This window comes from Crocodylus porosus, unplaced genomic scaffold (assembly GCF_001723895.1).
Source record: "Crocodylus porosus isolate Cpor-Errol unplaced genomic scaffold, CroPor_comp1, whole genome shotgun sequence".
NCBI classification, from domain to species: Eukaryota; Metazoa; Chordata; order Crocodylia; family Crocodylidae; genus Crocodylus; species Crocodylus porosus.
The window spans coordinates 123189310-123202382 of NW_017728931.1; the positions used below are offsets into that span (position 1 = coordinate 123189310).

Consider the following 13073-nt stretch of genomic DNA (forward strand, 5'->3'; position numbering starts at 1 on the left):
GCTTGCCTTTGAGCTTCCTGATTTCAGTGGCTTTCTCATGTGATTCCTGTCATTTTCCTGGCAATGTGTCTGTAAATAGACAGTCGAATCAGAATCCCCTCCTAGCCACTGATGATTCCCTACTGGGCAGTCTGCCACTGGCTTCTGGAAGCCTTCCAGTACTCTCAGTGACAGTATGTGGTGGCATCCCACTTCTCAGCTGGATTGATGCCTTTAGCACAGCTTTTAAAAGCAGCCCAGTGGATCCCAACTCCCCAAGAGTATGTCCTTGGTTTTTCTCACTAATGTGGCTAGGGAATTGAGAGGAATAGTCCTCCCTGGTCATCATAAGGACAGATGCTTTGGGAGCTGAGAATATAAGGACTTCCCTACCAGGTCACACGCAGTCTCTCAAAACATAATTGCAGTGGTCACAGAGCTGCCACTTGCAAGGTTGAGGCCACTCCCTTCAGATAGGCCTTCACCTTAGTTTCTACTTCCCAGTGCTGCAAATCTTTTCTGCTGAGGGCATTAGGAGCCATCCAGTATGCAAAGATAACTGAATCTAGAAGGAATGTTTTTGACTGTTGTTCTAGAGCAAGAAAAGGAATATATAGTCTATAATAAGAAGCCTAGTTTGAATATAAAGCAATGGTCCTACCTGTTTAGCTATATAGTATCATAGCTTTTTCTTTCATGCTTGTTAATGATATACTATACTTCTTAAAAGTTAATATTGCTTTCATGAACCACTTGATGTTTTCCCTGTTGAATAAGGAGAAAAGATACTAAAAATGATATCCAATAATGTCACAGGTTTTTTTTCTTGCTGAACTCACTCTGAAATTATTCAGAAATGTATGACACATGTATAATAACAACCTAGTGCTCCATTATAAAAATATGCTAAAGGCATTCTTCAGTTTCCAGCAGACTTAATGAGGAAGCCATACTGTGTTGGATATTTTTCAACAATAAAAATTGACCTATTACTTGTTCATGAAAACTGGGGATTGGTGATCACACAAATATGTCCAAAATCAAATACAGACATTGTAAAATATCCCTTCCTTTTCAGAGAGAGATTGGTCACCTGCTCACAGCAGGAAATTACATTATATCCTATTCAATAAAGAGTAAGGTGCTATCCAACAGTGAAGCAAAATGGCAGCATAATACTGGCCCTGTGCCCATACTCTATCAATGCTTTTCACCTACTGTTTTTCTTGTCTTCAGAATGACATTCAAGCATATTTTTCAGCATGCATTTGTTTTTTTTCCAGCATAAAGAGTACAAAAGAAAGAATAAGCTCTGTATTTTAATGTGTCAAAATCAGAAGTAGAAAGCATTCATTGTTTTGCCCCAAAATATTTTATAGAAGTCTGATCACCTTTGTTTTCTGTTTGTTTGACAATGCATGTGTTCTGATGATACAAAATCCAAAATGCAAAGTAGAACTGTCAATCTCCTGTTTTTCCTTCTGTTGGAAATGGTAGTAATTACAATGTAAATTATTCAACAATGAGGTAAATATATTGAATGTTACTCCTTGAGTTAAAAAGAAGTTCAAACAAAGTTACTTCTTTAGTTAAAAAACATTAACTCTGTCATTGGCTACATGCATTTTATAAGAACATATTAAAAAAAGAAGAAAAAAATCACTTGGATCTGTATGTTTCCAAGCTTAACCACTGAATGACTGTTGAAGATGCAGCCAGAATAGATTTGTTGCATTGATATATGTCTTAGAAATGTTCTTACTTAGATGGTGATGGGGTAGAAAAATGAACTAGTGCTTTATGGGTGCTTCAGTTAATCTCTCCTCGGCACATTTTTCTAGTGGGCGAAAGAAAGCATAGAGTGACAAAGCCATTTTGGGGAGGAGATTTTAATCAGTCCAGTGTTGATTTCTATATCTTAAAAAAAAAAGGAGGGGGGTGCAAAGTGAGGAGGAAGAGGAGGAGGAAGGCTTGTAATGGTCACTCTAAGGTCTGTGTGTTACATAGGGTGGCCACAGACATCCGCAGAATACAGGACATCCCTTTGGTGAGGGGACAGAGGAAACCACTCGTCGCCTTGACCAATCAGCAGCAAGTGGTGGGGCTAGCAAAAAAGGCCAACTCCCTCCCTGGCTGGCTCAGAACCCTGCTCCTCCTCCTGGCTGTGCACCACCCTACCTCTAGGCACAGCCCATGGAGTCATAAAGAGAAATGATTGACATGTATTTCCATCAGTGAACTGAAAAACAGGACATTTTGCAGTCTATTCCTCATTTAGAAATGGACAGGGGACAAAGGGTTTAAAAACAGGACCAATGGCCACCCTAGTGTTACATCAAAAAATGCATCATCCCACTGAAGTCAGTGAGACTTTGCATATTGCATCTCTCTCTAGGTCTGGGACCTGAGAACGTGTGTGTGTGTGTGTGTACAGTGGGATGATGCATATATATATGTAGGCATGCAGAATGGTATGCAGAAATTGGAATAAAGTGACCTTACAATGTTGATTACAACACAAGTAAGCAGGGCATGAAAGGAAGGTGTTAGGATGAGAGGGGAAATGAGAAAGGAGTTAACGTATATCATGTTATTTAGTTGCTTGTTTTATTTATTTATTTACGTATTTATTTGTGAATATTTTAAAATGTTTGTTCCATTTTTTAAAAAGTGTAGCTGTGTTGTATGAGCAAGTAGTTGGCAGAATGTCAAGAAAAATGGAATTCAACAACAGACTGTAAAAAGGTGAAGGGGGTTGCCTGGTATTGTAGGATCAGGGAAGTCCTTCCAGACAGACAGCATGTGATGTACATTGCATTTATATTGCAGGAAGAAAAGCTATTACATAATAAGTCTGGTCTTTCCAAGTTAGAACCACTCAAGCAGGTGCTGTTCAGACTTTCCTGTATAAATGGATAAACAATCTGATAAGACCCCAAAGCAAACATTTGAGAATAACTATTTAAAAAATAAATTCTCCAAAAACTGTGAAGTTGGTGATTTTGTAATGCATGTGTATGTGTGTTTGTGTATCTGTCTTTGTGTATTTAAGTTAAAAAATAAGTGTTAAGAAAATGATAATTTTCCTAATATGTCTAAATGTATTTTCAAAATGGTATCCAATTAACTATTTCAATACATTTGTTCTGTGATAACCTATGTCCACATGACTTAACCATTTAATACTTTAATGTGTATTACAGTTGGCATGTAGTACTCATTTGAAATCCATGGAGAGCAATGCTATAAACCTTGATTTATTACTTATGCCACTTACTATGGGATTTTGAGAGACCAGTTCAAGTGACAATAATATTTGATTCCCCCCCCCCCCAAAAAAAGTGTATTTAATTTACAGTAGAATAAGGTTTTTAGTTTTTGTTTTTAAGTAAGAAAATACATCAGGCAGATGGAGAGGAGGTTAACCTTTTTATATTAATTTTAAATTGTGTTGTAATGCACAATTTGTCTGCTTCATGCTACAGATTATTAATGACAAATTATTTCTGATTAATTTATCAGTAAAAAATCATACAGACTCTTTTCTATATATAAACCCTGAAAAAAATACAAAAGTAAAAACTAAAATCAGACAGATGATTACATTGAGCAAAGTTGATTTTACATATATTAGTTTTGCAAACAAACTTATGGTCACCAAAGTATTCTCTTTGTTTGAGGTATTTCAGGATTCTTCCTTTGCACAGAACTGAAATGCATTATTTGGTCTTGGAGCAGAAGGTTGCTACCCTTCTTTATCCAAAGTACTCTGCTCTAAGAGAATCTCCACTTACTTCTGCTGGAGTGAAGTTTGCGGTCAATGTAATGAGGGGTGTCAGAATCCTGTCTGTAGAGTTTGAGTATAGAATCCAGCATACTGTTCGAAAGTTATTACATTATTTTCCTTTTTTTTTCTTTTTCAGTCACCATTTCAACAAGTACCTTCTTTGATGGCTTACTGGTAACAGGACTCTACACATCTACCAGTGTTCAGGCTTCCCAAAGTATTGGTGGTTCTAGCGCTTTTGGATTTGGTAAGTTGCATGTAATTAATAAATCTAGAATTATATTGGATCTGATTCAAGATATTTTGCAACCCAAGGTAACAAACACTTAGCTGGGAAGGGATGTTAACAAGAGCATAATTTATTTTAATGCATTATTTTAAGGAATTGGGACACTATCCAAAGGAGTCAATGACTTCCATGAGCTTTAGATCAGGTCTAAAGTAACTGTAAAGTAATCAGCAAAACCAGTTATACTCTATCCTATAGCTAGTAACTAGAAATTATCTGCTCCAAAAGCACAGCTCTACACAAAACTGCATGTATTTCACAAGAGACCAATACCTACAAGCATAGCAAAGAAGAAACCAGATTCTCACATACATGACACTGTTAAGAGTGCAGGAAACCTTACTGGATACAGTCTACTTGTAGAAATTTAGTCCCTCTAGAGAGGAAATGAAATCTCTCTGACAGTTTTGTAACCACATGTGTAACACAGAAATACATAGATCATGAATCAAACATGCATGTCAAATGTATGTTGCAGAGGCTGGAAAGACAAAGTTAGGAAAAGTTAGATTTACAGTTGCCTACAACAGGAAAAGCATGTGTGTCCATCTTACAGACTGAATGAATCACAGAAGTAGGGCTAGAAGGGACCTTAGTAGGTCATTCAGTCCAACCCCCTTACTGAGGCAGGAACATCCCTATCCAAACTATCCTATACAAATCGATAATCTAACCTAGTGGTGGGCAAAATGTGGCCTGCGGGCTGGATCCTGCCTACAGAGGGACTTTGTCCATCCTGCAGCGGGCCCCTCAGTCCCGCCTGGCCCAGATACCGTCCAGTCCATGGCGTGTGCTGCCGCCCCCAGGCTTGCAGTGTGGCTGGAGCAGCTCTGCAGCTGGACTGCATTTCTAGGCAGCACAGGCAGTGGCAGCTCCTTCTGGCCACCACCACCACTGACCTCAGCCCCATAGTACTGGCAGGGACTTGTATGCACAGCCCCAACCCTGGCTCATCCCATGCCTGCTCTGGACTCACCCCAGCTGGAGCAGACCTGCTCTAGACCAACAAGAATCCACATGGATGGTCATGACCCCAGCCCATCCCATGCCTGCTGTGGACCCGCTGCCCACACTAAGCAGCAGCAGCGGTGGCGGGAGCTGGGGAGAAGCTGCTTCTAGGTGTAGGCGAAAAGTGGCCCATCCCGCTTACTGCTGCTGGGCCCTTCTTGCTGCAGTTGCCAAGAGCCTATACCCAGGCTGCCCTGAGGCTCTTCCCCACTGCCACTGCTGCCCCACTGTGTGGCCCAGAGGTGGGGGTGATGGCAGTAGAAAGGAGCCACAGGCCAGCCCAGGCACAGGCTCTGGGTGGCTGCAGCAAAGAAGGGCCTGGCAGCAGTGACAGGGAGGGGTTGCTTTTCCCCCAGGTCTACCAGCAGCTTCTACCCAGCTACTACTGTTGCTGCCTCTGCTCAGTGTGGACAGGCAGTCCACAGCAGGCGTGGGGTAGGCCAGGGTTGGGGCTGTGCACACGGGTTCCTGGAGCTGGTCTGCTCTGACCGGGGCAAGGCCAGACTGGGTGCAGGGTGGGCCAGGGGCAGGACTGAGGCTCTGCACTTAGCTGCTGCTGGGCACTTGTGGTGGTAGTGGGGAGGAGTCTAAGGCCACATGGGCTCTGGGCTGCTGTGGGGGGTAGAGGAGGTGCTGTCTGGCCTGCAACAGCTCCCAAGAACTGCCTATGTGGCCCACAGGCCCAAATAATTGCCCATTCCTGGTCTAACCTCGTAGTAAATTAGTAACACAGTCAGTTCTGACACAGCATAAGACATAACATCCTAACCTGTCACAAGTAAAGCAAGAGGTTCTGTTGGAAGAAATGGCATGTAACCATATAATATTAAAGACAGTACTATAATGCATGCATACAATGGGACAGAATTAAGGTTGCAGAGGTAAGCATGATCCCAGTGTTTGATCTTCAAGTGCTTTATATTAAACCCTAAATGGTATTCTCTTTAATGTAACTTTTATGTTATTTGTTGTTTTTAAGGCAAAAATATTATATCCATCTTGAACAACTTTCCTCCACTGTGTACTGACCCTGAACCTTAGCACTGTCATAAATGGTCAGGTTGATATTAGAGGAGGGATGAGCTGCTTGTGTCATGTGCTGAGCACATAGGTGTATCCTGTGGGCCCATAGTTATCATGACAGGGCTCTGTCTCTGTTTCATCTCAACCCACAAATATGAGGGGGTCCTTGCCTCCTGGTACCTTCTGACCAGAGATATCTATGGCCTGAGGGCTGGATCCAGCCCATGGAGCCATGTTGTATGGCCCATGAAGGTTGTAGAGGGTCTTAAAATTTGGGGCTAGGGCATGCCGCTGGAATCCAAGATACAAAGCTGCGCTGGAGACCTTGAGACTGCCACAGCCTGCCATGTGTGCATCATGCACCCCTGCCATGTGTGCATCATGGAAAGGGTGGGTTTGATGCCCTTGTAGAAAAAAGGATGGGCTGCTGGTTCAGTCTGAGGAAAAGACTTAAAGAGGAAGTCTAGTTCTGCTGTCTTTACCCTCTCCCACATCCTCTCTAAGTAGGAGGAGCCACTGTCTATCTAGATCACTGGTTGGACTAACTGAAACCTGGTGGGACCCTACTTACAATTGGGCAATAGGCATTGAGGGATAGTGGAGAAAAAAAAGGAGGAGAGGTGTTGCTGTCTATGTTAAAGAACAATATACATCCTCTATAATCAGGATGGGATCAGAGGAGGGCCAAACTGAGGTACTGTGGGTCAGGATACAAGGGGGTCAGGGAGAAAGGGACGTGGTAGTGGGGGTCTACTATAGACCTCCACACCAGGAGGATGAGATAGACCTGGAATTATCCAGACACCTCTCAGAGCCGTATGGTCAAGAGATATGGTTGTCACGGGTGACCTAAACTACCCTGACATCTGCTGGGAGGAGCCATCAGACAAATCTAACCGTTCACAGAGGTTCTTAACCTGCATTCGGGACCTCCACCTAGCACAGGAGGTATATGATCCGACTTGCTGGACTTGATGTTAGCTACAGGGGATGACCTGGTGGGGAATCTGCAGGTACAAGGATTGAATTCAGTATCTGGCAAAGGGTGGGTAAACTAGCCAGCAGGGCTGAAGTGCTAGACTTCAGAAAGGCTAATTTTAATGTGCTCAGGAGATTAATTAGTGAGGTGTTAAGCCTCAAGAGCATTGGTGAACTGGGGGCTGAGGGAGGGTGGTCGTTTCTCAAGGGAGCGATCCAGGAGATCCTGGGCCTTGAATGGGAGAGTCCCTGTTCCCCTGAGCACTGCCGGGGGTAACAAGGAATAACGGCCATAAGCTGACAGAGCAGATTCAGGCTAGGAAGCAGTGGTGGCTTCTACCCTGGGGGTCTTCAAAAGGAGGCTAGACAGCCACCTAGCTGGGGTCATTTGACCCCAGCATCCTTTCCTGCCTGTGACAGGGGGTCAGACTTGATGATCTGCTCAGGTCCCTTCCGACCCTACCAACTATGAAACTATGGGCACAGAAGGAGACAATCCCGTTCCACATAAAAGGGGACAATAAGCCCTTTTGGCTCAACAGGGAAGTCCAGGAAAAATTAAGAGCAAAGAAAGAGGAATGCAGGCTGTGGAAACAGTGGGTAGCTACCAAGGAGGAGTATACCTCCCTGGCTCACACTTAAAGGGAGTCAGTTAGGAAGGCCAAAGCAGGAGTTAGAACTTAGGCTGATGACAAAAATTAAGGACAACAAAAAGTCCTTTGTGAGGTATATAGGGAGCAAAAGGAAGATGCAGGGTAGCGTAGGACCCCTACCGGATAAACTAAGGCAATTGTTGACAGAGGGGGACAAAGCTGAGCTCTCCAGTGTGTTCTTTGTATCTGTATTCCTAGACACAGACCACGACAGATCTCCCAATTGAATCAAAGATAGACACAGGGGGACACCAGCCCACCAACTGTTAGCTCTCGCTTAGTGAAGGGGCACTTGGAAGGGCTGGTTGTGTTCGAATCAGTGGGCCCAGATGAAGTGGAAAGTGTGCACCTATTGGAAATCCCCACTCAAGCACCTCCTTTCTAATCTGAATAAACCTAAGCTCACCTAAAGGCATTTTGCCTTGTTATGAAGACATGAGGGAGTGACCCTAACCCCCACAGTGACAGAGCAGCTGCCATTGAGCTTCCACCTTGTAATACCAGGTATGGTCATCTTGACCCAGGCTGGGAAGAGACTGACACAGAAATCTTCATACTTGGGTATTCAGAGATGAGTGTGTAGGGGTAAGCCCAGCTACAGCAGGAGATGCAGCCTCATAGGTGCTAGGTAAATGTCCATCAGGAGATGATGCAAATTTTGCTGCTAACACACCTGTGCACACAGATATGCATAGGAAGTGAAAGAAAGGAAAAGGTGATTTTAACAGCTTATCAAAGAATCAGCAGAATTTCTTGAGACAAAAAAGAAAGATACTCCTTTAGCTGGAGGTTTCTCATGGATAATTGTTTAAAGGTCTGCACTAAACAGGGAACTTGTGATTCTCAGGGAAAAGGTTGCATGACTTGTCTAATGTAAAGTGTTAGGCAAGCTAAAGACAAGGTTCATGAAGGTAGGAAGCAGGCCCTGTTTCTGTCACTGGTTCTCTAGTTCAAACACTAACTAGATGGACTCTGTAAAAGTGACGATGATTAACAAATGTTACCTACATTTTCTAAGGTCCTTCTGATTATTTTTGGGCCATGGGAAAGCTTATAATTTTAGTAAATGCTTGAACATTTTTCCCTCTTATCATGGTGATAATCTTTCCACTGAACACAATATTAAAACACAGATGATGAGAAAATCAGGTGAAATCCAGAAATCCTACTGACAGTGTGTGCAAGTAATTTACAGTCACCATTTTTTGTAGTTTATCACTTGGAAGTAGTTTCATGTAAATTAGGTTCTGCAAGAAGTAAGGTAAACATCATGGAGATATTGTAATTTATAAAGCTGGATTTATAGGTTTGGAAGAAAACCCCTACTGTTAGATCCTGTTTGCCTGACTTTGTTTTATTCCTTCTCCTCTTTATTTTGGTTTCTTTTCTCTCTGTTACACTGCACGTTACACAAACACTGAGTATTTATTCAAGAGTCTTGTAAGAAGAACATTTGGTTTGTTGTCTACTGTCAATGCTAACCATGATCATGCTGAACAAATCAGAATAAACAAATATTTAGTGATAGCATAACTAGGGTGAGGCGAGTGGAGCGGTGCTTTAGAGGGGTGCCCAAATGACAGCCAAAGAAAAATAGCATCCCCCATTGTGTGGCATTAAGCATTGGTCCCCCAGCCTCCTACCCTGCTGTATAGCACTTGGCAGCATCTTTGCCTAGGGTGTTGAAATTGCTGGCTAAGGCCCCCTCTATACATTACAGATATTGCACAATTACCTGGTTAATTGCACCATTACCTTAAAAGCAACTATACATGCAAAGTACTTTTCACACAATAATAAGCTCTAACCCGTTATAAAGTTAGACATTGAAAATGTGCACTAACTTCATAACTGTTTCCTATCAAGCTTTAATTTTGCAGATGTAGCAGGGTATCCCCTGAGGCTGGGAGCCCCATCAGCTGACAGGGATCCCAGCCACAGAGGTGCACTGTGCCCAGCATGAAACCCCTGATCCCTGGAGACTGATGCCGCCATGATCCCTAGCACTTGTGGGTACATGAAACCCTGGGACCCTGGGGATCAAGGCAGCCATAATCCCTAGAGCCATGGAGCATGTGAAACCCCAGGGCTTTGGAGGCTTCCAGCTGTGGGGAGCTTGCTTCTTGCTGGTGCAGGAGGAGCTTGGGATGGGGCTCTCCCTTCACTGGCAATAAGAAGCAATAAAATCTAATATGTGATCCCACAGTCATTGCACCTGCCATGCATGTGTGGATTGTACATTAGATACCATTACACCTTGACCTGCTTGTGTAGAAGGGACTTAATCTTCAAGTTTTTGGCACTGGGTGTTTTGTGACCTTTAACTTTACCTGTTCCATTGTACGTTTACCCTGATGTTCTCCTGCTGGAAAAGTTAATTTCTCCGCCACTCTTAAGTAACTTGAAATGACCCTTGTTTCTGTACATGACCAGTTGGGGCTATATTTCCACACACGGGTGGAAGCAGTGCCTGCAATATAAATATATATTTGATCCAGCTAATCGTGTAACAGCATACAAGTGCATGGGTGCAAAATGCAACTAATATCAGTAACATTTGCATATTTAGGCACATTTTCAGGGAAAACTTAAACAGCTCTTTTTAGTAATCTAAGAATGTTGGGAAGATGCAACAACTTCTGTTACAATGCACATTATTAACATTACCATTATAGTCTTGTAACTTTTATATAATTGCATGTATAAATTGCATGTTTTATAATGAGACAGACATTCCTGGTTTAAACCTGTCTGGTTATAGCCAGACAGGTTTAAACCAGTTTCTGATCATGTAAACTGGTTTTGTGTAATGTCTGTCCCTAGCCCACACATTACCCCTGTAACAGAACAGATGCACATAAACCAGTTTGAAAATGGCTGAAACCATTTTGAGATAAACGTGGTTGAACGTAGTATCAGACTTAACTGATTTGGCTCAAACTGGTTTATGCATTGTCTGTCCCAGCCCCCTTGCTTGTTTAAGATAAACCAGACACCCCCAGCATCCCAGCATGCTCTCTGGGCTGGGCGGGGCTCTATGTTCTACAGCAGTGCTGACCCCTCCGCTCTGCTCCCTGGCTGGAACTCCCGCAAGCACAGTGTATCTGCCTGACTTCTCCCTGCTAAGCAGGGATTATTCCCTGCTCCCCTCTGCCTTACACAGACACCTCAGCATTAGCTAGCAGACCACATGCTGTCTACGGTTCGTGAGAAAGGAAAGGCAAGGAGGCTTTATGGAGCTCATCAACAGGTAACTTAATGTTCTTCCTTGGAAGAGCTGTTTAAGAAGAGCTCCATTAGTTAATGGGGAGAGGCTTTGTTTTCTTAATGAGTTTATAGTTTCATAGTAGCTAGGGTCAGGAGGGACCTGAACGATCATCTAGCCTGACCCCCTGCCAAATGCAGGAATGAATGCTGTGTTCACAAGACCCCAGACAGGTGATCATCCAACCTCCTCTTGAATTTGCCCAAGGTAGGGGCGAGGACCACTTCCCTGGGAAGTTGGTTTCAGGTTTTGGCCACCCTAACTGTAAAATTTGTCTTCTGATCTCTAACCTAAACCTAGTCTCCATCAGCTTATTACCATTGTTCCTTGTCATCCCAGGTGGTGCTGGGGAGAAAAGGGCTGTACCTATTTGCTGTTGATCTCCCCTAATGAGTTTGTAGGCAGCCACCAGGTCCCCCCTCTGTCTCCCCTTGCAGAGGCTGAACAGGTTCAGGTCCCTCAGTCTCTCCTCATAGGGCCTGTCCTGTTGCCCTCTCACCAATCGAGTGGCCCCCCTCTGAACTCTCTCCAAGCTGGCCACATCCCTTTTGAAGTGCAGCGCCCAGTACTAGATGCAGTACTCCAACTGTGGCCTGACCAAAGTCACATAGAGGGGGAGTATCACCTCTCTGGACTGGGTTGAGATGCAACTTTGGATGCATGACAAGGTATGGCTGGCCTTGCTGGCTTCATTCTGGCTTTGGCGGTTCATGTTCATCTTGGAGTCAATAATGACTCCAAGAACCCATTCCGCCTCTGTGCTTTTGAGAGGGGAACTCCCCAGCCTGTATGTGTGCTGTGGATTCCTTCTCCCACAGTGCAGCGCCCTGTATTTGTCTACGTTGAACCCCATCCTATTCTCATCTGCCCACTTCTGTAGTCTGTCTAAATCTATTTTCAGCCTCTCTCTCCCTTCAAGTGTGTCCACCTAGCCCCACATCTTAGTGTCATCAGCAAACTTGGACCGCATGCTTTCCACCCCCTCATCCAAGTCGCTGATGAAGATGTTAAACAGTGCAGGCCCGAGGACCGAGCCCTGGGGGATCCCACTGCCCACATCTTGACAGGCTGAGTACAGCCCATCCACCACTAGTCACTGGGTGCACCCCATCAGCCAATTAACACTGAATGAGGGGTGATAAATATACCCTCCTGGGCAGCTTGTAGTGAGGAGGAATAATAAGAGCATTCTGTGGGGGCCTGGCCACACTCTCCTCAACTCTGAGAGGGCTACTCTAGCAGTGGCTCAGGCTAAAAACCAAGAGATGTCCCTGCATTTCTGGGATGTCTGTCTGGGTTACAAACTGATTTAGCCTAGCCAGGTTCGTCCTGGGCAGGGTAGGAAGACAAGTAACTATGAGGCTGAAGAGTATAGTGAGCAAATATGCACATAAGCAATTAGAGCATCATAATTTTAAGAGGGAAGGGAAGAGATAGTAGTAGGAGTTAGGACCACCACTGGGGATGAAATTTTATTATTATTTATTAGCTTAATGTTTAATTCAATGTTTAGTTTATTTGTATTAACTATAATGTTATTTTTATAACATATAGTTTATTATTTGAATACCATTGAATTGAATGTTGTGTCATTTATTCTTTTGTATCTTTAAAAATAAATTAGATTTTTTTTGTGATCCAACAGCTTTAATTTCAAATTTCTGAAGTCAGCGAGGGCACCAAAATACACATTTGCCTAGTGTACTATTTTCCTTAAGGCTGGTTATGCATGGGAGCTTATCCAAAAGCTAAATACTAGGAAACCAGGATGTCCAGTATAATTTCTGCAGTTAAAGGAATGGATTACAGAATTATCCCTCTATAATGTTAAGAAGCCCTATATGTGAAGAATCTGAAAGTCTCTTACTGCACAAGATAGTCCAGTTTGACAGGATGGAGCCAAGCTTGTGAAAATTAAAGGTTGTGTTTGACCTAGCAGTCAGACTGAATCACCCAGGGTATGTCTACATGAAATGCTAGCTGCGCAGTAGTTTAATAACACTGTTTCATAGTTTCATAGTAGCTAGAGTCGGAAGGGACCTAGGTAGATCATCTAGTCCGACCCCCTGCCTTGGCAGGAAAGAGCACCGG

At 43.5% G+C, this 13073-nt stretch overlaps 1 protein-coding gene across 1 annotated transcript in view; it reads left to right on the forward strand.

Annotated features, from left to right (window-relative positions):
* Positions 1–13073, forward strand: part of RELN (reelin) — a 560682-nt gene that overhangs the window by 76842 nt on the left and 470767 nt on the right. The window contains exon 2 of the mRNA XM_019543587.1: positions 3903–4013. Coding sequence (XP_019399132.1) covers positions 3903–4013 — 111 coding nt within the window. The remainder of the gene's footprint in view (positions 1–3902; positions 4014–13073) is intronic.